Source organism: Pollicipes pollicipes, unplaced genomic scaffold, assembly GCF_011947565.3.
Source record: "Pollicipes pollicipes isolate AB1234 unplaced genomic scaffold, Ppol_2.1 Scaffold_4219;HRSCAF=4965_pilon_pilon_pilon, whole genome shotgun sequence".
Classification (NCBI taxonomy): Eukaryota; Metazoa; Arthropoda; class Thecostraca; order Pollicipedomorpha; family Pollicipedidae; genus Pollicipes; species Pollicipes pollicipes.
This window is the reverse complement of record NW_023596448.1, coordinates 8,538,854-8,565,826: the sequence shown is the minus strand read 5'-3', so window position 1 is coordinate 8,565,826 and position 26,973 is coordinate 8,538,854. Positions and strand designations below refer to the sequence as shown.

General features: G+C 56.1%; 4 protein-coding genes across 4 annotated transcripts; 3 read left to right on the top strand and 1 right to left on the bottom strand.

The window, feature by feature from the left end:
• Window positions 1-1,529: 1,529 nt before the first annotated feature.
• Window positions 1,530-10,162, top strand: LOC119096056 (alpha-ketoglutarate-dependent dioxygenase alkB homolog 4). Its single transcript, XM_037218917.1, has 3 exons — window positions 1,530-1,724; window positions 8,489-9,162; window positions 9,197-10,162. The coding sequence occupies exons 2-3, from the start codon at window positions 8,518-8,520 to the stop codon at window positions 9,479-9,481; spliced, it is 930 nt and encodes a 309-aa protein (XP_037074812.1). The 5' UTR covers window positions 1,530-1,724; window positions 8,489-8,517; the 3' UTR covers window positions 9,482-10,162.
• LOC119095765 (tripartite motif-containing protein 2) lies at window positions 4,784-7,258 on the top strand. Its single transcript, XM_037218620.1, has 5 exons — window positions 4,784-5,226; window positions 5,389-5,542; window positions 6,236-6,336; window positions 6,631-6,755; window positions 6,882-7,258. The coding sequence occupies exons 1-5, from the start codon at window positions 4,784-4,786 to the stop codon at window positions 7,256-7,258; spliced, it is 1,200 nt and encodes a 399-aa protein (XP_037074515.1).
• A 430-nt stretch (window positions 10,163-10,592) lies between the features above and the next one.
• On the top strand, window positions 10,593-14,577 carry LOC119095764 (uncharacterized). Its single transcript, XM_037218618.1, has 3 exons — window positions 10,593-11,039; window positions 11,292-11,367; window positions 14,540-14,577. The coding sequence occupies exons 1-3, from the start codon at window positions 10,749-10,751 to the stop codon at window positions 14,575-14,577; spliced, it is 405 nt and encodes a 134-aa protein (XP_037074513.1). The 5' UTR covers window positions 10,593-10,748.
• A 51-nt stretch (window positions 14,578-14,628) lies between these two features.
• Window positions 14,629-25,570, bottom strand: LOC119095763 (dehydrodolichyl diphosphate synthase complex subunit DHDDS). Its single transcript, XM_037218617.1, has 8 exons — window positions 25,377-25,570; window positions 23,982-24,152; window positions 23,352-23,513; window positions 21,967-22,115; window positions 17,530-17,714; window positions 15,742-15,849; window positions 14,936-15,128; window positions 14,629-14,663 (listed from the first exon to the last, which is right to left on the bottom strand). Exons 2-8 carry the CDS (start codon window positions 24,140-24,142, stop codon window positions 14,629-14,631), a joined length of 993 nt encoding a protein of 330 aa, XP_037074512.1. The 5' UTR covers window positions 24,143-24,152; window positions 25,377-25,570.
• Window positions 25,571-26,973: the final 1,403 nt, after the last annotated feature.

Here is a 26,973-nt window from a genome sequence, read left to right as displayed (position 1 = left end):
CAAGAGATTCACCCCCTCGATGACACATTCTAGTGTGGAATGAGTCTGCTGAGTTCACAGCAGCCGCCTTTTTGGCGCGTGGCCTGGGATCACTGCGGAGCCTGCTGAAGTTGTGGCGAATCGTCTGGCCCAGACTGTGTGGAGCTTGCCAAGGCTTCAGTGGCCAGCTTAGGACGCATGAGTTAAAATGTGTGTTGAGCGTGCTGAGCTCACACGGGCTACCTTAGAACGCGTGGTCCGGGCTCTGTATGGATGTTGGTGAGGTCAAAGTGAGAATCGTCTCCTGGCTGTGCACCTGAGGCCTGCTTTGAAAACATCGCGCCAACCACTGCGGTTCATAACTGGTGAATCACAAGCTGTTCGGCCAAGCTCAGCCGTGACGTCCAGACGCAGGATTCGGGTCGGTTCAATCTTCAGGTTGGCCCGACCCGAGGGCCGTCTGCATCTACGGGTGGGTGACACAGATACTGGCAACGGCAAAAGCGCGAGAACAGTGAGTCTGGCACCACCTGACCCAGGGTGTCACTTTCAATGCTTTTGGGGAACCTGAGCCGCCCCCCTCCCCCCTCCCCCTCCCTCGCAATGCATATGAGTAGAGAAAACACTCTGCCCAACAAATACAATACAATTATTTTAACTATTGGCATACTGGCTGGTAGGCTTATGAGCATGTCAGTTTTAGTTTTGCGTTTATTTTGTACCAAACAGTATCCTGTGGGTACCTGATGTTTTTGTTTTGTCAACTCCTACATAACATTTCTGCAAATTTTGACAATTGTTTTCAGTTGATAGCGCCTGGATTGGGATAAGGAACAATTAAATGCAATATAGGACGGTTTTTAGAGGAACAGGATGGTACTGATAAGAGTTAACGCATGTTTTCACCCAACAGTGGAGAGTGTATTTGCCTCATAATTGTGGCTGTGATGGTTGTGCCACACGATCAACGACAGCGGTGACCCATGATTGCCATCAGCGATCCTTACCAGATGTATTATTTGTTCTGTGAATTACACCTTATTCTAAGTTTTTTTCGAAAAGGCATCTCTCATGGACATGAATGGAGAAATGATTCCTTCACACGAAAAGGTTGATTCTCCAAAATATCACAAGTTTTTAGAAAAATTGAATATCAAGTTATCAAGCTCAAGTGGTCGAAATCCGGGACGAAATGAGGTGACGGGGGGGGGGGTAGCCTTTTCGGCTGAGCCCTCCCCCCCCCCCCCATCAAGTTTAGAAAGTGACACCCCTGATCTGACGTGAACAAGATAACATTTGTCGACGACATCGGCATGAATTAAAAAAATACTAGCCATTAATTCCATGGTTTACACGCAATATCCAAGGTGAATGAAGCCAACAGGTGAGCAACGATTCTGTTCGGAACATTGAGCGGCGCTCGGCGCCTCCTGCGAGGGCTCCAGTGACGTCACGCTAATGTTAAGCGGATGAGGTGCGTAAACCGCCGGACAATCCTGCCACTTTTATGCGGCCTTGGTCAGCATCTCGTACCGGCAGGTAAGGTAATGTGTTTGATGTTCCCGGTTATGTGTGGTTCAACCACCGATCATTGCCTGCTGATAGCAGTAATGTGTGTTGTCAATACTGCATTCTAGCAGGTGAAATAGGAAGGAAGATTGTGCGAGGGCAGTTGACGCTGCTTTATCCTGCTAGATATTCGCGCGAGGGGTCCCGGCCCACGTGCGTGTGTGGTGTTGTATACGGTAAGCAGTGCGTATTGCTGCGGACGTCTTTTCAAAGTGGCTGGTTATGGTCAAAATTGGCGGAAGCATCAATCGAAGGTCGTCAAACGAAATGAGGGGATGTCGTTGCTGATCAATTGACGATTAGTAAGCAAAAGCAGAAGCTTGCTCTGAAACATCTGGAAGTGATATGTAAGCACACCAGTAAAGTGACAGCGGTGGTGTAAGCCAACATCTGCCATCTCTGTTTACCACACTATACCATCTACCATCTCAACATCTACCATCACTAGGCGTTTAAGGTATAATTGTAACTCATGGGTAGGATATCACTTTTATAATCACTTATGGCACTTTTGTCTTCAACAAAGCCATTTACATACCATATTTTGTTTAAGGGAATCATGGTGTGGCTGAGGTAGTACCAAGCAAAGCTTGGTCAGTTTTCTCAAGCAAAAATGGCATGAAAATTTAATGTATTTGACCTAGTGCATGCATGCTCCATGTTCAGTGCACCAAGGTCACCTAGGTGTCTAGAGCAGCAGTAAATAGATATTTTGCAGACTGGATGTCATGTGGCATCATGTAATAAGTGAATTATTAGGCCCAAACAGCAATAACTAAACCTGAGTTTCTGGTCTAACAGTGGGTGTCAAAAGAGTCATTGTCTTGGCACCACTGTCAAAGGAACCCATCAATGTGCATGGGGTAGGTTAGTGGACATAAACAGGTCTATTTAATTGCCACTTTTGCTTACCTGACTGGGTAAGTATGATACACCTAAGTATTCAAAAGAAAAGTGAAGGTGTTCTGGAGCACCTAAGTTGTGCAAACAAATTTTAATTGTTAAGTGATTGGTGCCCTGTAACATTATATTCGGGGTTTTTGCAATTCAGTGCATCTATTTGGTTTGATGCATTGAGGTATCTTACAAATAGCAAATGAGCCTTGGTCTGGTTACAACATTTATAAGACTTCTGAATATGCCAGGTGTATGCAAGCATACATGGGAAGTGTCAACTCAACATCCTAAAGCACATTCTAAACTACTGTTGTAAGTTGGGATGTTTCTCTGCATGTCCCATCAGTTTTCATAATGGTTCAAAAAATATATCTTTTCTAACAATCTGACCAACAATCTGATCAGGAAAGCAGGGTAAAGCTTAGGCCCTTGGACAGTTTGCTGAGTGATCATAGTCCTTTCATATACTACATCAACCCCTGTGTGTGGTTCCAAGCTATTATTTTCATGTGTTGTCCCTCTAAGTGGTGTCATAAACAGCTGTGTGGCAATGTTTTTGAGATTGGGGAACAGATCACAAGGGGGGTTTCAAACTGGGATGGGTGACAGCTTGACCGGAAAATGATATCTCAAGATGGGAAAGTGTATGTGAAAAAGTATTGTATGAACAATAGTGGGTGCAAAATCGCACTTCAGGGGAATTGTGGAGGCATACCCCCCACCCCACTCCTGATGCCGGGTGGTTACAGCCATGGTCATGGGATGATGAGTCGCAAGGAGCGCGATGATGTCTTAACGCGACCTCACTGCCATTGGTTACGAAAGGACGCACGTTGCGGGCGCGCACGTCCTGTTGAGGCGGTATTGACCGGGTAACAGTGCCCCTCGCTCCGAAAGCCGGGCGACCAAGCGACTCTGAAGTGTTTCGCCAAGCTCTTCCGGCCACGTCGCATAACTGCGCCGTAATTTCTAGAATCCCCTGCGCTATTCATTGTGCATGGTTTGGTGTGTACACATGTATCGGTAGGTGCTTTAGGGCGCATTGCGTAGCAGTTTTCTACCCGCGCGGGCGGCGGCCGGCGGCCGGCCGCTCGCCGGTGGCTGTCTGACGCTGTCAGTGGTACATAAACGGAAACCTATGTCGTATTTGCTCAGATCACAATGGCAGTGACAGTGTCATAGTGACATAATCACAGTGATAAACGGAAACCTGTGTCGTAAGTGCTTGGCCAGACTACGCAAGAATGTGTATCTATATAGTCAATATCAAACAGAAAGCACACCAGTATAAGGTTTACGTTGCTGCGTTGCATTGTTTCGTAAGTGTCGGAATTTAAAACCGAAATAGTCCGGTTTGCGTAGAAATTTATGTTTGCCTCGGCCTAATGGGATCAGTTACCGGTCTAGCGACAGATATGTGTAACCAATACCGAGAGGTCCCTGGGGCCAGTCAGCTGCTATATTATTTTTGTCGTGCGCTACATTTCTTAGGTTGGAAATGGCAACGGGGTGACATCAATTCCCTCCCCGCCCCTATCCGCTCGCGTTATGAGGAACGGTTTACCTAGACGAGAGTTAAACTGTGCCTTGATATCAGCACATTGATGATATGCCCGCATGCAAAGTGAACTGAGTTGAGAAGCACTTTCAAGTTATTCGTGGCCGCGCACCGCCTGGTGCGTTGCCAGCCGGAACCTCATCCAGACTGCGCTCAATGTGCGTCAGTGTCGGGCGCGAGATGGTCGCGGAGACAGGGCCAGGAAGACAGGGTATCCTGTATCCAAGACGTCATCATTGTGGACGTCGCGGCAGGTACACTTCGCATTGTGAAAAGACCCCTTTACCATTAATGTGTTGTCCTATCCTCTGCCTCAGTCTTAGTGGACGAGTCCCAATCCGGATCGCATGTACCATTGCGCCTCTTCTCCTGCACTGCTGGTTGCCCAGCTTTCGTTCAGCCCAGCCCCTCCTCGATGTCGTGCGAGCTCTCCGAGCACCTCGCCTGCCTCTGCGTGCTGATGGAGCTGGCAATACCGCCGCTGCTGAGCTTGGGCAGGGTGCCACTGGCTCATGATGCATGTCCGGGTGCACCTGCTGACACAGGACGCATTCGCTGGTCGCCGGTTGCTGGTCGTCCGTGGTCTTGTGGTGTGGTGTGGTGTGCGCTGCTCGGGCTTGGTGTTGGGTCGCTGCTTTGTGCATGTCTGGGTCGCCCGCCGTCGTCGGTGTCGCCTCACGCCGGGCCCTGTGTTGCCCCAGCTCCAGCACCGTCCCAGCACCGCCTCAGCTCCAGCACTGTCCCAGCTCTAGTCCCAGCTCCGTCCGGACGCCGCGCGCCATGCACGAGTGCGGCGACACACTGGACGCGGCGGCGGAGCAGGCGCGGCGCGTGCTGAAGGAGAACCAGTCGCGCGCCGACAAGCTACAGAACGTGCTGTGCATTCTGCAGGGCAAGCAAGATGCGGCCAAGCGGCGCCTGGAGGAGGCCGTGGCGCGCCCCGGCGAGGCCGTCCAGGCCTGGAAGGCCGCCTTCCGCCAGGTGATCGACTCCGAGTTCGTGCACAAGGCGGACCTGCTGCACGGCCAGCTGGCGGTGGTGCGCCGGGCCTCGGTGGGTCTGCACGCGGGACTGGATCGCGTCGAGGCGCTGCGCTTCAGTCCACGCGTCGGTGAGGCGGCGCCGGCCGTCGCCGACCTGCTGGCGCGCTACGTGGCCGAGAGCCGCGAGGTGCAGCCGGACCTCCTGCTCGACTTCGCCTTCCGCGAGGTGCCGGCCGACCGGTGGGCGCGCTCGCGCGTCGCCGTCGGCTACCTGCAGACGGGCGCGCTGGCGCCGACCGAGCTGACGCTGGAGGAGGTGGCGGCCGACGCCGGCGGCGCCACGCTGCGCGCTCGCTCGGAGCGCCCGCACGATCCGACGACTGTCACGCACCTGTCGTACAGTGTGCTGGACGCCGAAGGCGCCGAGGTCACCGACGTCATCTGGGTGGACGGCCGTGACGGCACGTACACGGTGACGTTCCGCGTCACGCGGCCTGGCGCGCACGTGGTCTCCGTCTACCTCTACAACGTGCACGTGACGGGTAGTCCGTACCGCGTGCGTGTGGAGGCGGCGGCCGGCTCGTGTAGGCCGTCCGAGCGGCGGGACGCGGCGGCGCAGACCGAGGCGTCGCCGCCGGCCGCCGCTGGCGAGCAGGGCGGCTTCGTGGGCTGGATGCGCTCGAAGCTGGAGCGTGAGTTGGCTCGGCCCAGCCCGCAGATGGTGTTGCCGCAGGCTGGCGCCGTCGCCGCCACGCCGGTGCGGCGCCCGCGGCTTGACGCCAACGACAACGAGCTGCCGCCGGCGGCTGACTGGAACGCGCACCTGTTCGATCCGCCGGCCGGGCCCGACGGGTCGCCGCCGAAGCCCCGGCTCGGTGGCGGCGGCGGCGGCGACGACGACGACGCGCCCGGCGATCACTGCCACCTGGAGGAACACAAACCGGGGAGGACGCGTGACGAGGCCTTACGCCGCCGCTCTCCGTTGCCCAAGCTGGAGCGGAGCCCTGTCGCGATCAAGGACGAGGGAATGGAGCGACCCTCGTGTTGGCCGGGCAGCGCGCATGCTGAGCCGGTCTCGCTGCACGTCGCGGTGCAGGGGCGGGGCATGGTGGATTATTGTCCGCGGCGCGTGGAGATGGCCATGGGCGACGCGCCGCGGGCGCAGCCGGCTCCGGCGGCCGCTGCCGTCGTCAGAGACGCGACGCCAGAGCGGCCCGCCCGCCTGGTAGTCACCACCGGCGGCGGGCAGAAGCCGACGCCGCCCCGCGTGGTCACCTTCACCGCCGGCTTCGCCTCGCCGAAGTCGAACCCGGAGACGGCCACCGTCAACGGCACTCAGAAGCCGCAGCCGCGCGGTAGTGGCGGCGGCGGTGGCGGACGTCACGTGCGCGCCGTGCGCGTGAGCTCGGACAACCTACGCGCGGCGACCGGCGTTGGCCTGGCCGCCGGCCCGGTCACGGCCACCCTCGACCTACGGCTGCGCCCGACGCGGCCCTTCGACCGGCCGATTGGCGTGGCTCGAGACGGTGACGTCATTTACGTGGCCGACACAGGCAACAACGTGGTGCGCGCGTTTGCACCGGACGGTGCCGAGCTGGCGCCGGTGGCCGAGTTGCGCCGGCCGTCGGCGCTGGCGCGCCTCAGCGGCGGCCGCCTGGCCGTGCGCTTCGACCACGGCGTGCGCGTGTACTCGGTCATTAGCGGTGCTATGCTGCTGCAGGTGGGGGCGGGCTTGCTGCGCCGGCCGTTCGGCCTGGCCGTCACGGAGCGCGAGCGGCTCGTCACGGTGGACGTGGCCGGCCGGCGGCCGGTGGTGCACGTGTTCGACGCGAGCGCCGGCGGCGGCGGCGTCCTTGTCCACTCGATGGACATGATGGCCGCTGTCAGCCGGCCAGACACGGCCAAGCTGTACTTCGTGGCGGCCACCGAGACCCGCGTGGCCGTCACCGACCTTGGCAACAACGTGGTGTACCTGCTGAACTGGGAGGGCCGTCTGGTGGCCTGTGTCGGCGACGGCGGGTCGCCTGGCACGCGGCTCTCCGACCCCGCCGGCGTCGCGCTGGACGCGGCCGGCAGCCTCCTGGTGGCCGATTCGAAACACCACCGCTTGCTGGTCTTCTCGGCAGATGGCGCGCCGCGCGGCAGCGTCCGTGTCTCTCACGAGCTGAACCGGCCGTCCGGGATCTGGCTGGACGGCCGGAATCTGCTGGTGCTCAACTACTGGGAGAACACGGTGCACCGGTACACCCTCACGTTCGAGGATCAGGAGTAGGTGCAGCGTTGGCATGGCCGCGTTTTCGTTTCTTGACGCCTGAAGATGCATTTGTGTTTTGTCCAAATCTGCAGTATTTTTGTTAGCCAAGTTAATACATTTCCTACCGTTTGTTCGAGTTTGATAGCCCAGCTGGTACGCTAATGTGGGACAAAGATGTGCGCTGACGAGCGGCACGTGTTTCTTGCCATCGGCATCTGCTCCACATTGCTGGCTGAAGGCCGGCACAATGTGTCAGGGTATCTTAAGTTTTGTTCGCCATCACGTGCTGGACCTTTACTGACGTGACCCGCCTCACCTGCCCCGCGGCCGCAGCCACTAACGGCGCCAGCCTGAAGTGGCGCGGCGAATGTGCCTGTTCCTTCCAATTGGGCGTGGTAGAGCGGAACTTCTGCGTTTCACTAACTTTACTCTAAAGCAAGGTGTTTTTTTGGGCGGTCCCTACTTGTCAGCGACCTCGTTCTTATGGCAGCGGTGGCGGGACACTCGCTCGTGATGCCTTAATCTACCGCACTTCTCCCGCGTGAGGGCAAGAACTGCCATCGATCAGTGCAGTGCGTTGATTTGGAGCATTTCGCACCTTAGGCAGATGAGCGTCTTAGGAAGAGGAGGTACCGATATCAAATTGAGGGCGATTATTTCCATGCGTTGCCACATGGTCAATGCGTAGGATTTTCGGAAAGTTGGGGTACCGTGGCGCCGACGCATCCCCCGTCGCTACGCCTATGCCTCACACGACGGGCTTGTTACGGGGGAGGCGCCCCACCAGCAGCGGGGCTGGGGCGTGTGTTAACATTGCGTCATTCCAGATGCGAGAGCCGTGCTGGGACGAGTGGACGGCAAACATCGGACTAGTCCCGGGCGCGTCCGAGCATTGTTCGTTTGATCAATGTAAAGCAGTTGAGGTTTTTTTCTTACGGCGGGAAACGGGGCATTGGTCTTGTATAGCCTGAAACCATCGATTTACGCTAGGTGGATATGCATGTCACAACCGGCAAGGTATCGTTGTGAGACTGTTGCTTACAGTGCGGCAGGTATGTGGGTTACGAACGATCGCAATCCGCAGCGCAGAACCTGTTGGACAATCACTCGCGACGGCGAAAGTAATAATCTCAGAGAACCACTTTGCCGGTGAGAAATGGGTGCTCCTGACGCGGGGAGCGTGATTTGCGTCCTTCCAGGCGTGCGGCGGATGTTCACCTGGGTATTTTACCACATCGTCTGTTTCAGGAAGCTGCGGTTCCGCTTCTGGTCGCAAGATGGCTCTGAACATCCCTGGATGCGGCTGCAAGGCTCAGAACACGTGCCTTCAGTGCGAGCCGTTCTCGGCGGCCGCCTACAAGCCATTCGTCACGCCGTCTGACGGGCCGAGCTACGTGTTCTGTCCACTGTGCCGGCTGGCCTGGCCCGGCTGGGCGGGCGACTCGTGGCGCGCGCACCCACACCACGCCGGCCGGTCGCTGCGCTTCCCCGGCGTGCACATCGTGCCTGACCTGCTGACCGCCGACGAGGAGCAGCAGCTGATGGCCGACATCGACGCCCTGCCCTGGGACGCGTCGCAGAGCGGCCGCCGCAAGCAGAACTTCGGGCCGAAGACGAACTTCAACCGGCGCAAGCTGAAGATGGGCGCGTTCCGCGGCTTCCCTGAGTTCGGCCGCTGGGTGCAGGCGCGGCTGGCGCGCGAGCCGGTGCTGCGTGGCTACCAGACGATCGAGCAGTGCTCTCTGGAGTACCGGCCGCAGGAGGGCGCCTGTATCGCGCCACACATCGACGACTGCTGGGTGTGGGGCGAGCGCGTCGTGACGGTCAGTCTGCTGAAGGACTCCGTGCTCACCATGGTGAAGTACCAGGGCGGCGAGGACCGCTACAACCTGCGCGACCGGCCGCCGCCACGGGCGGCAGGGGTGTCCGACCTGGCCGGCGCCGGCGAGGCGGCAGGAGGCGGCCGACCCGCTAGACTGGTGGCAGCTGGAGCGGCCGCCGACTGTGCGGCTTCCGATGCCCCGCCGCTCGCTGCTCGTTCTCGAGGGCGCCGCGCGCTACGAATGGCTGCACGGTATCCTCCGTGATGACGTCACCGAGCGGCGCGTGTGTCTGGCGCTGCGCGAGTTCACGCCAGCGTTTCTGCCCGGAGGCCAGCACGAAGCGCTCGGGGCTGAAGTCATCGCGCAGGCGCAGAACTTCTGGACCGTGCCGCCGGCCGCCGCCGACGCGGCCGCGTGATGGCGCTGCGAGCGGTGGAGGCAGGCTTAGGCGGCGTCGGAATCACCTGCTAGGCTGTCTAGCGCAGGGTGGGTTGAAAACTGGCTGTTTCGTAGATTTCCGCTGAAGCGGATTAACGTACACTTGGTATTATTTGCAACGTTACGTTCAGCCATCGGAAGTTGTACTTTGGTGATGTTACAGGATGGCAGTCGAATTCTATAGCCCTGATGTGGGCTGAGTTTGTGGTGCAATGGAGGAGTCCGTCAGACATGTGAGGAGCAGGACAGCGTGCTGCTCAGATAGTCGGCTGCACTGGCCGTCGACATTTGATGATATGGCTGCCGTCTCATGCGTTTGCAATGCACGTGACAACAATCGGAGCGCGGCGTATCTGTAAACCGAGAGGCTCACGTGCCGTTTGAACATTGTTCACCCCGCTGCATATCAAGACTTCTACGAAGCGCGGGATGATTCATGTTTTGCGATGGCCTAAATAAACGTTTTAGCAGCCTATTATCATGATTATGCGTGTGCGCGCATGCCGACCAGATCTGGCGCGGAAGTTTCGTGTTTTGTGGTGTACACTGGGCGTAGCATGGCCTGCAAAGCTCGGCCTGGGACTTATCGAAATTGATTTCAAGAAATAGTGTATGTTGTGCCTTTATGGCGCATTGTTTGTGTACGCGCTACCTGTAAAAACGTGAAGGTTAGTTGGATTTGACGGACGTGTTTGCTACTACCTTATAGGCTCGCCAAGGACAAGGAATGCCGTATTTTTTTGTTGAAAAATAAATGTCTTGGAGCTCCATCTCAAGAATCAGAGGGCAAGGAGAAATAATGCTCGCCTGCGCATCTGAAGGTCTAGACAGGTGCCATAAAGCTGACTTCCTCAGTGCGGAATGTCCCCGGATCTGACCATACGTGAGAGCGGTCGTGTTTATCACGAATCAGGCGTGGCCGAGGCGGTGATTGGTCAACACCGTTCCTTAGGCTGCGACGCGAGCGAGTAGTCAGTGTTTAGCAGCCAATCACGACTGCCTTTTCGGAGGACCTTTTGTAACAACCCACGCGCCTGGGAAAAGCCAATCACATCTCAACGTCAATAACTTGCTGAAAAGCAAGACGTGGGGTGCAACTAAACGTACGATTTCGGTGTGCATGAGTACCATATAAATAAATGCGAGCGCAGAGGGCTGCATGTGCTTAAATTTATTAATTATCCCAGGTTACGAGAGAACGAGCCTCAGAGCTGACTTCCTACAAACGGTTTGGCGTTTCGCGGGGCATGCCAGATGCGTCACTCCTGACCATCACAGATCCTTCACAAATCAAAGTCCAGCTCCGCGCGCTTCCCTGTAGCATGACGCACCTGGACTTCCTGCGCCTCTTGAAGCTGACGGTCTTCGGCCTTAACATCGTCTTCACCACACTGGGCGCGCTCGTCGTCAGCGCCGCCGGCTTCGGCGTGTTCCTGCTTCAGGACGGCGGCGTGAAGCTCCTTTCAAGCCCGGATGCCGACGACCCGGGAGCAGTGATCGTCGCTGCAGCGGCTACCCTCGCCCTGCTGGCGCTGGCCGTCGGTCTCCTGCTGCTCGTCGCCGGCCTGCTGGGCTGCTGCGGCGTGGCGCGCAGCAGCCGATCGCTGCTGCTCGGCCACGCCGGCGTGCTGGCCGCGCTACTCCTGCTGGAGCTGGGCGCGCTCTGCGTGCTGGCGTGGTCGGTGCGCACCGCGCCGCGCCGCGCCGAGCTGGCCGCGCTCGAGCTGATCCGACGCGATGGTGTGGGCCGCCGCGTCGGCGCCGGCTGGGTGTCGCTGCACGCGGCGCAGCGCCGCCTCCGCTGCTGTGGCGTGCTCGGCTACACCGACTACGTGTCAATCAACGCGTCCGTGCCCGTGTCGTGCTGTCGGGATGACGCGCCGTCTCCCCAAACCCCGGCGCGCTGCCGCTTCGACGGGCTCAGCGAGCGCCAGCTGCGGCTACACCCGCGCCTGCAGCGGCGCGGCTGCGGCGCGCTCATGCGCCGCGGTCTGCGCGCGTGCGCCGTATTTGGGTACGTGATGGCGGGCCTGCTGCTGGCCACCCAGATCGCCGGCTTCAGCTGCAGCTGCTACGTGGCGCTGACGCTGCGCGATGTACCTTGCTTGCACTCGTTCCGCTCGCGCTTCTACGAGTGAAGCCGCGGATTGGTGGACAGAGCGCCAGTGCTGGCGGACGGAAAGCCGCGCACCGACGGACGGTGCGCCAAGACTGGCCGACGGTGCGCCAAGACTGGCGGACGGAGCGCCAAGACTGGCCGGCGGTGCGCCAAGGCCGGCGGACGGGGCGCCGGGACTTCAGTGTGCTGTGAGATGGCAGCGGTTGAGGACGGCGTAAAGGTGATGGCATCCACGGTGTTGAGAGCGCGAACGCACTGGGCGCATGATGGCGTCCCGGCGATCGGGCACAGCAATTAAGCCATTTGCTAGGCTCCTCCTACCCAATGAACCGACATTTGGGTGATTAAATTCTTGAAACTTTGAATAAGTGCTTACGATGAACGCAGAAGCCGCGGTGGGAACATAAGCGATGGCGGGTTGCGAACGTCCGCTGCCACACTGTTGCCTGTTGCCACTGCGTCAAGCGCATGAGTGATACACTTCAACCCGTAACTGATCCACTCCAACCCAAAGTGGAATGCGCAACTGCATGACGCACTGCTCGTTGGCTCCCGGACCGAGATCGTGTACCGGCAGCGAGTCGCCAGCCACAGATTATTCACTGTCGGCGTGAGGGATTGCGTGCCGTGGTCCTGGCAACTTGCCAAGAGGATGATCCACCTGAACTGGTATACGTACCAGATGTAGGTACCTAATACGAACAAAAAAGTTGCCCACGAGTTACAGGTAGCTGGTACAGGCGCCAGGTGCCTAACGAATTAGTACATGTGTCCGAATAGGTTTGATTTACTCGTACATTCGGCAGTTGCAGACTGGAGAGTCGCCGAGATTTCATATTCGCAACGGTGGCGCAAACCATGCTGATAGCGGCGATCTTGAATACGATTGCACGGAGGCTGTAAATAGACGTAGGAACTGTGAATATGGCGGCAAATAGACGTCCGCAAACCACAGGATCGCATATTTCCTCGCCACTTAAATCTGATGGCAGATTTAATACGAGTGCGGTATTTGTCAAAATTATCCAGACCGGTTCCATACCACACAAGACGACTGTTAAAACCCGAGCACTAAATCAAGCAGCGAGTCTGACCCACAAACGCATCACCCCAGCGCCAGCAGTTTATATTGCATTCGAACAGATCTGGGCCGTCCGCCTAGCAACAGAGCCCGCGCCGGCTGTCAACAGCGAGGATGTCCAACCAAGGTCAAGGTCAACGTCACGGCCCCCGGCTGGGTGCACGGGACCAGCGCAAACACGCTCGCTCGCCACAACATAACGTACCGCCCAACACAAGCACACCGCACTGCGGGCCGTGTGGTCCGCAGGAGAACCACACACGGCCGCACACCGCACCGCTGGCGCACCACACACAGCCGTACACAGCACTGCACGACTGGCGCGGCCGCCCAGGCTGATGGGGTCTCACCAATGTCCAACAATACGCCATGCCCACTGCCATGCCCACCGGCGGACAGCAGGTGCCGGAGCTATCAGCCCCAGCACAAAGGCGTCCGCCGTTCACACGTCGCCCGCGGCGCGTCAGCGATAGGCACGCTGGAAATCCAACAAACGAAACAATTTACACACGAACAGACGCAGAATCTCGCGAGGCTGATTCTCTGATGCTTTCTCCACTGCCCTGACCCTGCTCAGCTGATTCTCGTGACGCTAACCGCGGCCATGCGCGCTACTCTGGCGTGTTAACAGAGGCGTTGCTAGGATACCAACAGAAGACCGCGAACTGCTCGCCGGTGTGATTTGATGCCGGAAGTTCCAATAATCATCCCGAGCGCAGCGTCCGGCAGCTGCTCCAAACAGTACAGGCAAAAGTGGCAAGTCACGCTCAGAGGAAAGTGCGTCACAGAAGGAAGCTGGCGCCGCTTGCGGCCATGCCCTTGACGAACAGCGCTCGTTTAATCCAGGTACTCTGAGCTGGTCGTAAGTGCTGACGGCGCCGACGCGACACCCGTTATTGTAAACATAACGATGTGGGGAAAAACATGGTTGCTAAGATACCGTCACCACGCAGCAAGTGAATAACTTTACAGTCCGGTGATGAGAACATTACTCAGCGGTGCTGAAATGAATGATCAGCTAGCGCATGGGCCGAAGTAGAGCTTTTGCCAAACACAAGCAAAGAAATCCTGCCCTTTCCATCATGACCGCAGCAAATCATGTGTCGCTCCACCCCAGCCAGAAGTCCAGAGAAGTGGTAATCACAGCGGCTAATGAGTGGCCACCCCACGCCAAACACCCCTCAGTCGCTCGCCACAGCTTCGGACTGCGCCAGAGTCGGCCGCCGGCCGCATCACAGGGTATGTCACAACCGGCCGCCGGCGCACCTCTCCGCTCACGCGTAGTACACAGTGCTCTAACACACGGCACCGCCGGCTGCCGCGGCCGACAGTGCGCGCTCTGAGGCTCTTCGGACGGCACGCGAGAGCCTGCACTACTGTCCACGGCTTACATGTCCTCTGCACCTCGGGTGCAGCGCTGCCCGTCCTGGTGGCAAGAGGACAGCCGGCTGTCCTCCGCCGCCGGTGGTAAGGGGACGCCCGGCCCCCGCCGCCGCCGGTGGCAAGAGGACGCCCGGCCCCCGCCGCCGCCATCCCGCGCTTCGCTGCTCGGCGGGCAGCACGTTACCATGACGACAGTAAGGTAGGTGCTGCCCGTCGCGCAGCAAAGGAACAAAGTAGCTGTCTCACCCAATAGCATACCCATCTACGTCACCAATACGGCACAAGCTCCCCTCCCCCTCCCCATATTGGGGAACGTTGCGGGCTGTGGAGGGCACCACTGGGATGGAGCCAAACAACAATACCAGACCTCTGGCACAGACCGTGTGCGGACCTCAAATGCGCCACTCTCCTGGAAGACCCTGGGGCTCGAGCAGACCCTGTGCCGCCGCTCGCAGCGGCCTCACCGCACCTGGTCCAGCGCTCCAGCACGTGACGGCGCTGCTCCCGCCGTCCGCACCCCGGCCGCACTGGCACGAGCCCTGCGTCACCGGGACCCGCACAGCAGCCCCAGCGTCTCATCTGGCCCCGCGCAGCAGGCTGGTCCCTCTCACCACAGGCCTCTCACAGTCCCGAGCCCGGTCACCTTCGCGGCGCGGCACGGTAGCACCTGCACGTGAGACGTCCTCCGCCTCCGCCGCCGCAGCTCTTCTCCGACGAGCCGTGGGCGGGCGCGGACGGGCCGCCGCCTGGCGCCGCGCCGCGCCGCGCCGCGAGCGTTCACCTAGGAGCGCCTACGGCCGGCGGCCATCACGAGCCGTCGGCCACCAGGCCCTCGAGCCGGCCCCACCGGCGCCTGTCCAGCTCCTGCAGGAACTCGCGCACACGCTGCCCGCCGGCCGCCGCGTCAACGCACCCCGAGTCGGTCGAGTCGCTGGCAGAGTCGGGGCCCGAGTCGCCCGACTCCGGGATGGAGTCAGAGTCGGACAGCGACAGTGAGCCGGTTGTGTGTTGGAGTCGCGAGGAGGCGCGGTCGGCCCGGGCCGCCTGGAGCGAGGGGAGGGGATCAGTCATCAGCGCGAGTAGCAGCGGCTACCAAGGGGAAGGGGATCAGTCACCAGCGCGAGAAGCAGCGGTCACCAAGGGGAAGGGGATCAGTCATCAGCGCGAGTAGCAGCGGTCACCAAGGGGGAGGGGATCAGTCATCAGCGCGAGAAGCAACGGTCACCGAGGGGGAGGGGGATCAGTCATCAGCGCGAGTACCAGCGGTTACCAAGGGGGAGGGGATCAGCCATCAGCGCGAGAAGCAGCGGTCACCAAGGGGGAGGGGATCAGTCAATCAGCGCGAGTAGCAGCGGTCACCGCCAGACGGGTGATAACGTCGATGGTTGGTCGGGCCGCCAGACGCGGTTTGCACCCGCGTACTTTACCGGTCCGTGACGTCACAGATTACGGATTACGAACCCCGATACGTCACTAAGCGCAGCTGGCAACGGCGCGATCAGCACAAGAGGAATGTAGTTAGACTGGTTCAAAATCGTGTGTCAATCGTCTCATCTTCGCTAACGGTAGGGCCCGAGTCGAGGGTGCATTGGCGTTGCGAAAATGACACCGCAAGTCGCAACAAAGTGCATCAGAAATGTCAAGGCGGCCAGCTCACCCGGATCTCGTCGTAGCTGCGCTGGTAGCTGAAGACGGCGGCGAATAGATGCCAGATGCTGAAGTCTGGCCACAGCACCTCCGTGAAGAAGATGCACGTGTGCGTTGTCTGTCCACAAACGCGTCAACATTAGCATGGGCGAGCCTGGAACGCAAACAAATAACACGTGGCTCATTGTCTTTTTTCAAGTGCGGAATGTGATGACCAGGACTCTGCAGACTCGCCGTTTTTTTACCAACGTCCAGATCAGTTTAAATCTGGCTGTAATCAGCTGTGTCGCCCACACGGCGCTTCTGGCGTGGTCGCACCACCGGCAACGACAGAAGACGCCAAGAAGACGACAAGACGCCACCCCATTTGCCGGCGGACCTCCCACTGGACATGTCCAGTTCGCACTTTCCCCCGCGCCGTGGGTCCAACGGCGTGGTGCAGAGCCGCGTGCTGGCATACCGAGACCGGGTCAGCTGCTGGAGCGAAGGGCCCGTACAGCGCCTCCTGCGCCGCCCGTCCACAGCGTGTCTCTCCCAGTCACGGTGTCGCCTGTCCGTCCGCGCCCTGCTATAGACGGTCACTTACCAGCACAGGCGCTTTGGCTTTATAGTGGCTGCTTTAGTGACTTTAGAGACATTGGCTGCCCCCTCGACACCACCCCACCCGGGCTGCGCCGTAGCCCATACTGGCTGCTATCTCGCCCCAGCTCATATTGGCTGCTCTCCCGCCACAGCTCATACTGGCTGCTCTCTCGCCCCAGCTCATATTGGCTGCTCTCCCCGCCCCAGCTCATACTGGCTGCTCTCCCGCCCCAGCTCATACTGGCTGCTCTCCCGCCCCACCTCATACTGGCTGCTCTCCTCGCCCCAGCTCATACTGGCGGCTCTCCCGCCCCAGCTCATACTGCTTGCTCTCCTCGCCTCCAGCTCATACTGGGCTGCTCTCTCGCCTCAGCTCACATGGCTGCTCTCTCGCCCCAGCTCATACTGGCTGCTCTCCCGCCCAGCTCATACAGGCCGCTCTCTCGCCCCACCCCACCCGGACCGCGCCCGGGTCATTGGGCAGTGACAGGGGTCACGAGGCGCGCCCAGTGCTCCGGTGGAGGAGCTGTGCCCGGTGCCACGGGTCCCGGAGCATACGGTCGAGGCGTGCCGCCGCAGGCACGTAAGGCGTGGCAGCGTGCCTGCATCCACTAAAACTCACAGAAGCAGCAGTCTTTCGTCAAAAGTAGTCTTTCCTGCGTGTTGATCAAACCCAGCAGCATTGGTCGCTGACGGGGTCTGGCTACATTGGCTTAGTTTATGATATCGTTCACACCATAACATATGACAAATCTTACCCCGGTCATCGCGTCGTTCATCACACGCCGCAGAAGACGACAGAAGGTCCGTTCGCACCCCAGCGAACTGGCAGCAGAATCGCTGCAGATCCTGCAGCCAGTCAGCTGCTGCCGACTAGAGGTGCCACGTCTCAGCCCGCAGGGCCGCAAAGCGCGGGTAAAGAGCTCAAAACGGTACCTCTCTAGTCCGTAACACCTACGAACCCAAAATCTTCTGCGGATTTTGCAAGCCTGCTTTTGAGCTTTGTTCCCTCGCGTTTTGTGGGACTGCGGACTCAAATGTGGCACCTCTAATCTGCGACCGCAGAGTAGCTGCACAATCTGTAGCGACTCTGCTGCCAGTACGCGAGATGGGAGCGACCTTTACCGACCACACGAAGCCGTTGCCCACCCGCTCTGAGCAGTGCTGCCGCAGTCACGTCCCGTCCAGTGACGTCACAACGGTCAACGGGACTGACCTGCCAGAGGAGGAAGTCGGAGAGGCGGACCTCGCCCGAAGTGCGCACCAGCACGTCGGGGCGAGGCGAGTCGCGCGTGTAGAGGCACCGCTCGATCAGCCGCTCACTGACGTCACTGGGCAGCAGAAGACCGGTCGCCACGCCGTCGGCCACGTCCCGCACCGCCCTCGAGATCTCTTCGCGCGCTGTCGGGCGGACGCCGACCGGCGGCGGTCAGCTCTCCCCACCGGCTGGGGCGGGGCGGGGGAAGACTGGGGTCGTATCAGCCATGAACCAGGCGGTGTTGGGAGGAGGGAGCGGGAAGGACTAGGGTCCTATCAGCCGTGAACGAGGCGGGGTTAGGGGAGGGGGCGGGGGCTGGGAAGGACTGGGGTCCTATCAGCTGGGAACCAGTGGGTGTTGGGGAGGGGGCGGGGAGGACTGGGTGCCTATCGGCTGGGGACCAGGCAGTGTTTGAGGGGGGGGGGGGGGGGGCGGGAGAGGAGAAGCGTTACAGACTGCGGAGGGCGGCATGGGGGTTGCAGAAATCCTCTCACAGGGTGCAAAGGATACCACATGGACACATACGTATCTCCCCCAAGCTACAGGTGCAGTCAGAGGTTAAACACGGGTTTCTTTGTGGGCTGCGAGCCATAATAATGGTCCATATGAGACGAACGAAGTGCGCAACAGCAAACGCTGATTAATATCGTACAAATAATTGCTATAGATATTAAAGAATATTGATTCATATTGTAAACACATCACAGGCTGTGTAGGGGTACAAATGGGGCCAACACTCAATAAGATAGTAAACGACAGAACGGGCAAATCAAGCCGCGGCGAACCCCTAACGGCAGAGGGGGCTGCTTTCGTCACGGCAACAGCTCATCGCATGATGAACGAAGCGTTCGACAGAAAATCCAAATTCCAGTCTGATTCTCAATTCCAGGATTCCAGTCCGGCCTCCAAATTCGACACGCAACACAATGCCTTTCTTGCCGAATGTTCTGTCGCCTTCTGCACACGGCTTAGCCCGTCCCGGCCCAGAATACCCGCCCACAGTCGCAGCACATAATCCGTTCAGTTCACTAAGGGCGGGCAGGCGTCAAAGCGGGCTCATTCCCATGCCGGGCATGTCGGCTCAAGCTCCTGCTTGTAGGCGGCCCGACGACCGTTGTTGCCTCTGAATCCCCTGCCCGGCTGCCCGATTGTGGGCGGCCCGTCTCAGGTTAGTGCTATCCGCTACGGTCTTGATGTACTGACAGACGCCGACGGGAAGAGAGCCTAACACATGCTGACAGACGCCGACGAGTCCAGGGATAAGAACTCAACGCATGCTGATAGACACCGACGAGGTCCGGGAAGATAACCCAACAAATGCTGGCAGAAGCCGACGAGGCCAGGGGAGACCACCCAACACCCGCTGACAGACGCTGACGAGGCCCAGGAAAAGAGCCAAACACATTCTGACAGACGCCGACGAGAATGGAACCCGACATATGCTGACAGACGCGGACGAGGCCCGGAAAGAAAACCAACACATTCTGACGGATGCCGAGGTCCGGGGAGATAATACAACAAATGCTGACAGACGCCGACGGGACCCGAGAAGAGGAAGAGGAAGAAGAGGAGAAGAGGAACGAGAAGAAAGAAGGAGGAAAAGGAAGAGGAAAGCGGAAAGAAGAGGAAAAAGAAGGAGGAAAAAAGGAAGAAAAAGAGGAACACACAGTAACTAGTTGAACATCACACAAAGACAACCTTGTTTGATGTTTCCTAGTTGTGACGCCGTCATGGAGGGTACAGCGAATACATTGACCGTGCAACCTCAATCTTATTTCCTCACATGAGGCTGACTTAAGACATTGGAGAGAAACATGCTATATTTGACTCTCCCCACAACCCAAGCATAATATTGACGCCACTAATTCACCCATCTCTTGGACTGTTTTACGTGAAGCGGCATTTGGTCCCCTACCCATGGTAGACTACGAAACTAACACCGTTCTACTTTGAGTTGACACAAATTGGTTTGTTACAAGTTCTCATGAAAAATTCGAGTCACATTTTTTTCCTTGGCGGAAGGGGGAGCGCAGCATCGTCATTGTGGATAATATGCCCAGTTCAGCTACAAAATGAATAAGTATGGACGATTAAAATTTTGCTCTGACTCTGACTGTACTAAATCTTTTTTTTCATCTGACTCTGTGCTAAACATAATCCATTGCGGGCACTCCGAACCGACCATACTTTTATTGTAATGCACCTTCAACGGACCCAGCTTGCCTCGGTCCCGTATCTAAATAGCACGACAGGACCTTTACCGTGTAATGCGACTACGCGACTGTCAGCTGACATGTGACCAGGCTGACGCTACCAAGCCAAAGACTAAATGGTCCTCTTTGACGAGCCATGTACGAACGTTTACCCTGGAAGGCGAGCCTACCATCACACGTTTCGCCGCAGTTGTGCGTCTGCGGAGCAATATTTTTATTTTTGCGAGAATTTTACGCGTTGCAGATCAATGGTTCGGGGAAAGGCGATGACTGGCAATTGTCCTTTTATTAACTATTTTTATCAAGAGATATCACCTATCACATAGCAAGCAATCAAGCAGTAAGACTCGCACGAATGCACGCCACCATTTATGGGAACAATGGTATTGTTTTTGGCCTTTCCACGCTTTTCGGGGACATACAAGAGGAAAGTTTTGGCTTCATCTGAAGTCCTGTAGCCAAAGTGTTTTAATTTTACCATTATGGGGAATTCCACGATTCCGGATTTTTTTTTAACCATCACACTGCAATGAAAAGTGTTTCGCCGAGTGCGGCACCCAATGACATCATCTAATAATACGCAACCTTACGCATTAAAGTCTAACATATTTTGTAGGCCCGTAATCGAACACTTTGCTGAGCTGATGGAAAACTAGCCCTCATGAAATTAAGCTGGCCTAAATAATATGACGTGCGTCCATTCAACGGAAACTTACGCACATCTCAGGCCTGCGACAACAGCTAAATAATAACGATGAATGGGACGGTCCTGTCCCGCAAGGAGGCACTGTGCCCTGTATCTGAGGACAGATGTCTGTGTCCTTAAACTCCGTAGCTGGACCTGTCAATGCAGTCAGATACTTACCGCTTCAAAGACACAAAACATATGTCCTATTTGTCGCACAGCACCTACCAACACTAGAACATGCCTCGCCTCGCAATAAAAGTAGTGTTTGCTCTCACCGCCAGATAAAAATCGAATTGCTGAGCCGATAAACAGCGCAATAAACTTTACACACCTGGGCGATAAACGCGCAAACGTTTGAGAGGTTGTCCTGAAAAGATCTGGAGCACGAGTATGACCGAAATCATTCATAACTAACCCCGTGCCTGTTTCTCACAACCCAAAAAACATGATGTCAACTCTAGCCGCCATATGAAAGTGCCTTCGGCGCCCTTGGGCAGCGGCTCGAGGGGTGACTTTACTTCCCGATCGGAAAGGGGCGTGTACCCCCAGGTGCCCCCCCCCCCCCCTCCTCCCCTCCCCTCTAGATCCGCCCTTGCATGAGTACTATGCTGCTTAAATTTACCACTTTTTGAAATGATATAAAATTAAAAATACACATTGTCATTAGTCAAAATAAAGAGGGCTTCATCTGAGGGGTTGGTCCTCGGGCCGGGCAGGGCCTCCGGTTCACCCTCCCCCTCCCCCCACCCCAATCACACCGAAAAATTGGCACCCTTGTTCATCCTCAGCTGTGCCTTAGTGTGCGTTACTACAGCGTTATGTTTCTCCTGAGTTACAAACAGGCTGCCGTCTGCAATCCACCGGCAAGATATAACTCAGCGCGAGGTGACCCATCAGTATCGGCTGATGAGCAGCCATGGCATGTCAACTCTCAACTCTCTCAAGAGAGTGCCGGGAGTGCCTGCACGACAAAAGCCGCCACTGGCCCTCGGCCGACAGGCTGCTTTTGACGGCAGACGGTGAATGGGAATGTCAAAGATACGGCCGAAGTACAGAGTCCACGGTGACTGCGGCGCGAAGATCAGCGAAATCCCTCGGTCCAAGGACACCGGGCGGCTATATGAGGGCTGCTCGGTTCAAGAGACCCGACCCGTTGGGATTCGTCGAAGGCATCAGTCCTACCCAAAAGAGTACACACAGCAGCACAGTGAAAGTCATCGTCTTAGGGGTCCGATGCTGTGAATTGGAGGTTCACTAGTGCCGGTGATTCGGTTTACCGCCATCATCGGCGAAACATTGAAACATGAACCAGCATCATACCTCGAAGCAGCGGCACCTGGTGGTAATGACAATGTCATTGTCATGTCATCGCGACAACGTCATTACCGCAGCCGGCTGGTACCTGCCAAAGCCACATCAAGGCTTCGCAAAAGACCGAATGGACAGGGCTGAGTTACCCAGCCAGCCCCATAGCACACCTATGGCACCACCTACCTGTGTAGGAGAAGGCGATATTGATGCGGGCCGCCGTGTTATGCCTGGTCATGAGCATGACCTCGGCGGTCAGCCTCTGGATGTCCTCCGGCAGCAGGCTCAGGTCACCGATAAACCGGATACACACACCATGCTCGCTCAGTTTGTCTCTGTGGGAAAGGGGTATTTCAGGTCAGGTCAGGTCAGGTCAGGTCGGGACTGGTCATATCATGTCATGTTATGTTATGTCACCGATAAACCGGATACACACGCCATGCTCGCTCAGTTCGTCTCTGTGGGAAAGAGGTATTTCAGGTCAGGCCAGACGGGTCATGTCATGTCAAGTCACTCGACACGCTGAACACACACGCCATGCTCTGCCACGGTCTCAGTGTACAGAAGATATATCAGGTCGCGTTACAAAAGGTCCAGATACCCATAACCTGGAAGCTGACAGCATCTGTTATCAGAGGCCTCCCACACATCAATGGTACCATACTCAGCAGCCTCTTGCTTCCACCAGCAGCGCGTCCGGCGAAGCAACACTTCCGTGCCTGGAACGGTTTCGTCAGTCCTAAACACCACTTCTTGCGGCATTTGTGTATCCACAGCGCGTGTTTGTACCCCTCAGCATGAACATCCGCGTGCACATATCGTACAGTCAGTGGGAGAAAGCCACAAATCAGGCCTTCCACCAGGGATCATTCTGATGGTCTGGATATCCACTGGCGAACCGTTGAGTACTGAGTCACACAATCACGAACTACTCGTCACATCCTGTGAAAGTTTGGTGCAGCTTCGACACAGTTCCGGAAGTTTCACACGCGATGTTGACCGCGCTCTGGCACGGTCCCCAGACCAGGAGCGGGCGCCCCTGTTACGGCAGCACCTGTCTACGCGTGCCCTTTCCTCCTCTCCCCCCCCCCCCCCCGGGTACGGACAGCCTGCTGCCCCCCCCCCCCCTCGCTGGTGGCATCACGCGATGTCGGATTCAAGTTTGGCAGCAAACAGATGCCGCGTGATAGAACATTATTCATGAATTATGACACCACATTAACATATGACGACGAAACATGTGGCAAAAATTATGGTTTTAACCCGCAATGAGCACATAATTACCGAGCACAGAAAGTATCTTGCATAACTGTGACGTAAAACCATCTTATCAAAAATCCGTACTTTCTTGATTGAAGCATTAAGTTAGCAGCAGAGTCGGAAAAATCCAACCATACTACCAAAACATAACGATTCTACTCCACCACGATTCAGCCGCCGTCTACGAAGACTACAACACAGAACACCCACGGGAGAGCCGTCCGCACACCGGGCCAGTTCCTACGCCCTGCCGGCAGGGTCGGCAGCAGGGCTGCCGCCGCAGCGGCCGGCGGTGCAGGGCTTCAGCTTACCGTTCCTGGAGCAGCACGCGGAACTTGTCCCGCGCCAGCCCCATGATGCCGTCGATCTCCTCCTGCGGCCGGCGGAAGTTCTCGATCGAGAACGCGTACACAGTGACCTCCGTGACCCCGAGGTCACGGCACCACTTGAGCGTCTCCGACAACTTTGTGAACCTGCGGCACGAGGGCCGGGTCAGGGGAGACATGACTGAGGGTGGTGACGACAGACGAGATGAAAGGGACCGATGGGGCATGGGCCTCAGATTGGGGCGTCTGGGTCCACTGTACACATAAACCTATCACGGAGGCGCACAATTCGCCTTGCTCTTTTTCCGTCAGCTTGTTTCTTGACACCCTTATCAAGCAGAACCGTAAATCCTAAATTTTTTATACACAAATGTGGATCTCCTCTGAATCGTGCTTGCTTACTGCCGGACTTTCTAGACTTTGCAGGTTCTCCGCGTACATAATTGTTCCAGTGACGGAGGGTGAGGCCAGACCTATAATGTGGGATACTGGAGCAAGAGTCCATATACAGGCAGAACAGGCCAATAAGCCCACTGCCCTGGCACCAGTTCACATGGTATAGTTCCAGTGAAAAAGACTGAAGTGCCACCATTGTAGTTCCTCCTGTTCACTCACCCCCGTGAATGCCCCTCCGTCTTCTCCAGGTTGTTCCGCTTAGCGAAGCGCCGGTTGCCATCCATGATGAATGCCATGTGTTTGGGGACATGACCAGCCTTCAGTACATTCAGGCAGAGATTCTCATACCAGGTCAGCTTCTTCTCGCTGATCCAAGTCATGCTGTGGCTCCTGAAGCAGCAGGCAAGATCAGATGTGGCTGCAGAGAAGCAGCAGTGTGGGGAACTGCACAGCATGTCCTGGCTTTTTGTTGCAAGCATGGATAGCAAATCAAAGGAGTGTTTTGCTTTATGTCCAACCAGTCATAAATATCATGCTAAGAATGACTGATCAGCAAAGACTGAATGAGACATTGATTTTCAACATTCCTCTAAGCTCTTCTGTCTTGTGGTGTTTTATGAGGCAAAGATTATTTCCTGAAACATTCCCAGCAAATTCAAAGGGCACCTGGTGTCAATGATAAGAAAATAAATTAAAAGTATGACAAAAGAACAATCCAAGTTGTCAATCTAAGGTAGGAAAAACATCCTCTACAAAAATACCATCCCACAACATAACAGTTTCTGTAGTATCAGTGATGCCTGCAAACAAGTTTGTATAAACACTATAGCATTTTGCACATGAGGAGAGTGGAGAATCCTCAATTCTACAGGCATCCTGAAAACAAATTGTCCAGGCTATCTAGAGTTTTAAAATATAATAACTTGTCATCCCATAAGACTAAGCATGCATAGCTTTCAAAACCATGATTTATGGATCAAGTAGACAAAGATTGGAAGGTTTTGTTGACTATAAATTGGTAAATTTGGTCACCAAAGAGTTGAAACTTGATGGAAGAGGATGAACAATACTGGTAAAAATGCATGAAACAGTTATGGTAGGACCCTTATCAAGTAGTATTGCAAACTGCAGCAAATGCATTATGAACAGGGATTTTGTTTACAACATTCAGTCAAAATTTTCATGACTGGACTGACATCTGATTTCCACACACATGCTAAGTAGTACTTGCAGCATGGACCAAAGCTCCATCCCACAATCATGAAATTCTAGGTTGAAAGAATAATTTGGTGATTAAAAGTTTCACCTAGCACAATGTTCAGCATTGTTGGTAATATCCCCTGACATCACCAGACCAATTGTACAGCTGTCACTGCCGGCTGCGGGCTTACATTGTCAGGGATTAATAGCAAGCACCCAAAGCCATTTGAACCACTCCCCCACAGGTGATTTATCAGGAGAAAAACACTGAAACCAACTGCAGTACCCAGACAGACAAGCCAACTCATCCCTCATGCATCATTTTCAATAACACGCATGGCCAGCTTATCCACCTCAGCATGTTTAACTTAATAATATTACGTGCATGATATCGCCCTTCCCTGCGGCTCATACCTTATGGGATGTCCCAGATAGGATTCCCTTCGCCGATTGCGTACGGTTCACGCAGACGACAGAAATGGCTTCCGGAAAGTGTCTTCACGCAAAGCTTTCAGCTCAACAGTTAATACGGACCGAGCACCTCCGCTACATATCTCAATGGCCCGGCTTTCCACGCTCCCCACGGCATTCCATGCGAACAGACTGCCGGCTAACTAGCGCATAGCACAGCGGGTAGAGAACTCTCTGTTGATTGCTGCCTGTATGTCTGCTGACCGTATGACTACTGCCATATTTCTAGCGGACTTTCCGCTATTCTAGAGAAACTTTAAGAAAAGTATTTAATATAGAGACTATCTGAAGGCAGTTTGGTTACTCTAGCCCAGAAGTACGTTAATTCTTAGCTGTGGGCCTCCATACGGAGCAAAGTCTGAATGGAAGCAGACACGTCAAATAGTCGAGTTATTCAATTCTACCGCAGTTGATGCAAATGATGAAGTGCCAGCCTAACCGGCATTCAGAAAGGTATTATTGCTCTACTAGCTGACTGCACCTTACAGTGATCCAGAATTAAATGCCGCTTGGAATTTCGATTCCCGGTGTTCTCCATTGCCGTTAATGTGATCGGAAACCACAATTTTAGGGATATAACCAGTGTGGGATGTCGTACATGGTGGCAGGGTGTCAGCCATGTGCGAATATGGCCTAGATCTGAACTGCTTAACTGTGGTGGACGGTGCTACTGCACGTGGAAGAACATGCAATCATTTACGACCTGGGCGCTGAATGAGTTCCAAGGCCATGTAATACGGTATGATCATCCGGGGATTTTTCCGGCACCTTTCTTTCACCATTACAGTGACGTCACAAAGTCGCAACCTGGCATCACAGCGCCGGCTGCATTACCTTCGCGTCTGCTACACCGGTGCACCTTCTAACAAATGCATCTGGTGATCGCCACAGGGCACTTCAAAAAGTACTACGAGGAAATATGAAGGGGGGTTTTTGTCACGCCTGTTGTAAAACAGCGAACATACCTAGGGACCAGGAACCCATCTGCCATGGCATTCCCATTTGCTGAGGATGCCAAACATTGAGTCTGTGGCGATGCATTAAAGTTGGCGAGCCTACAGCTGCTTAAATGCAGGTTAGCGAACTTGGCTAAGGTCCAGCCACTGCCAAAGGAAGAAATGAGCGGCACCAGGATCATCAGTCCGACCTGTCGCGTTGAGCCTCAGCACTATACATAATAACGCGCTGGGTTGCACTGGTGTGCGATTGATGCAGTTTGAGACGACGGAAGTGGTACGCTGCCTGGTAGGAACATAGTACATTGTGGACATCGCACATCGCGTCAACTATGCCACGAAGCCTCCGAAGGTCGTGGTGCGTGGCGTTAATCAAGATCAGTATTCGTCACGCCATGCAGCCAAGTTATCGAACACACGTATGACTCATAATTCGCCATATTTTACTAAAACGATTCTTGCGCCAGCATACACTTCATTGTGCACATTTGGCGAGGACCCAAAGTAAACAGGGCGGGGGGGGGGGGGCGGAGCTCACATAAGCACAACGATATTCGCTTCGCGCTGACACCTGAGGTCGCACC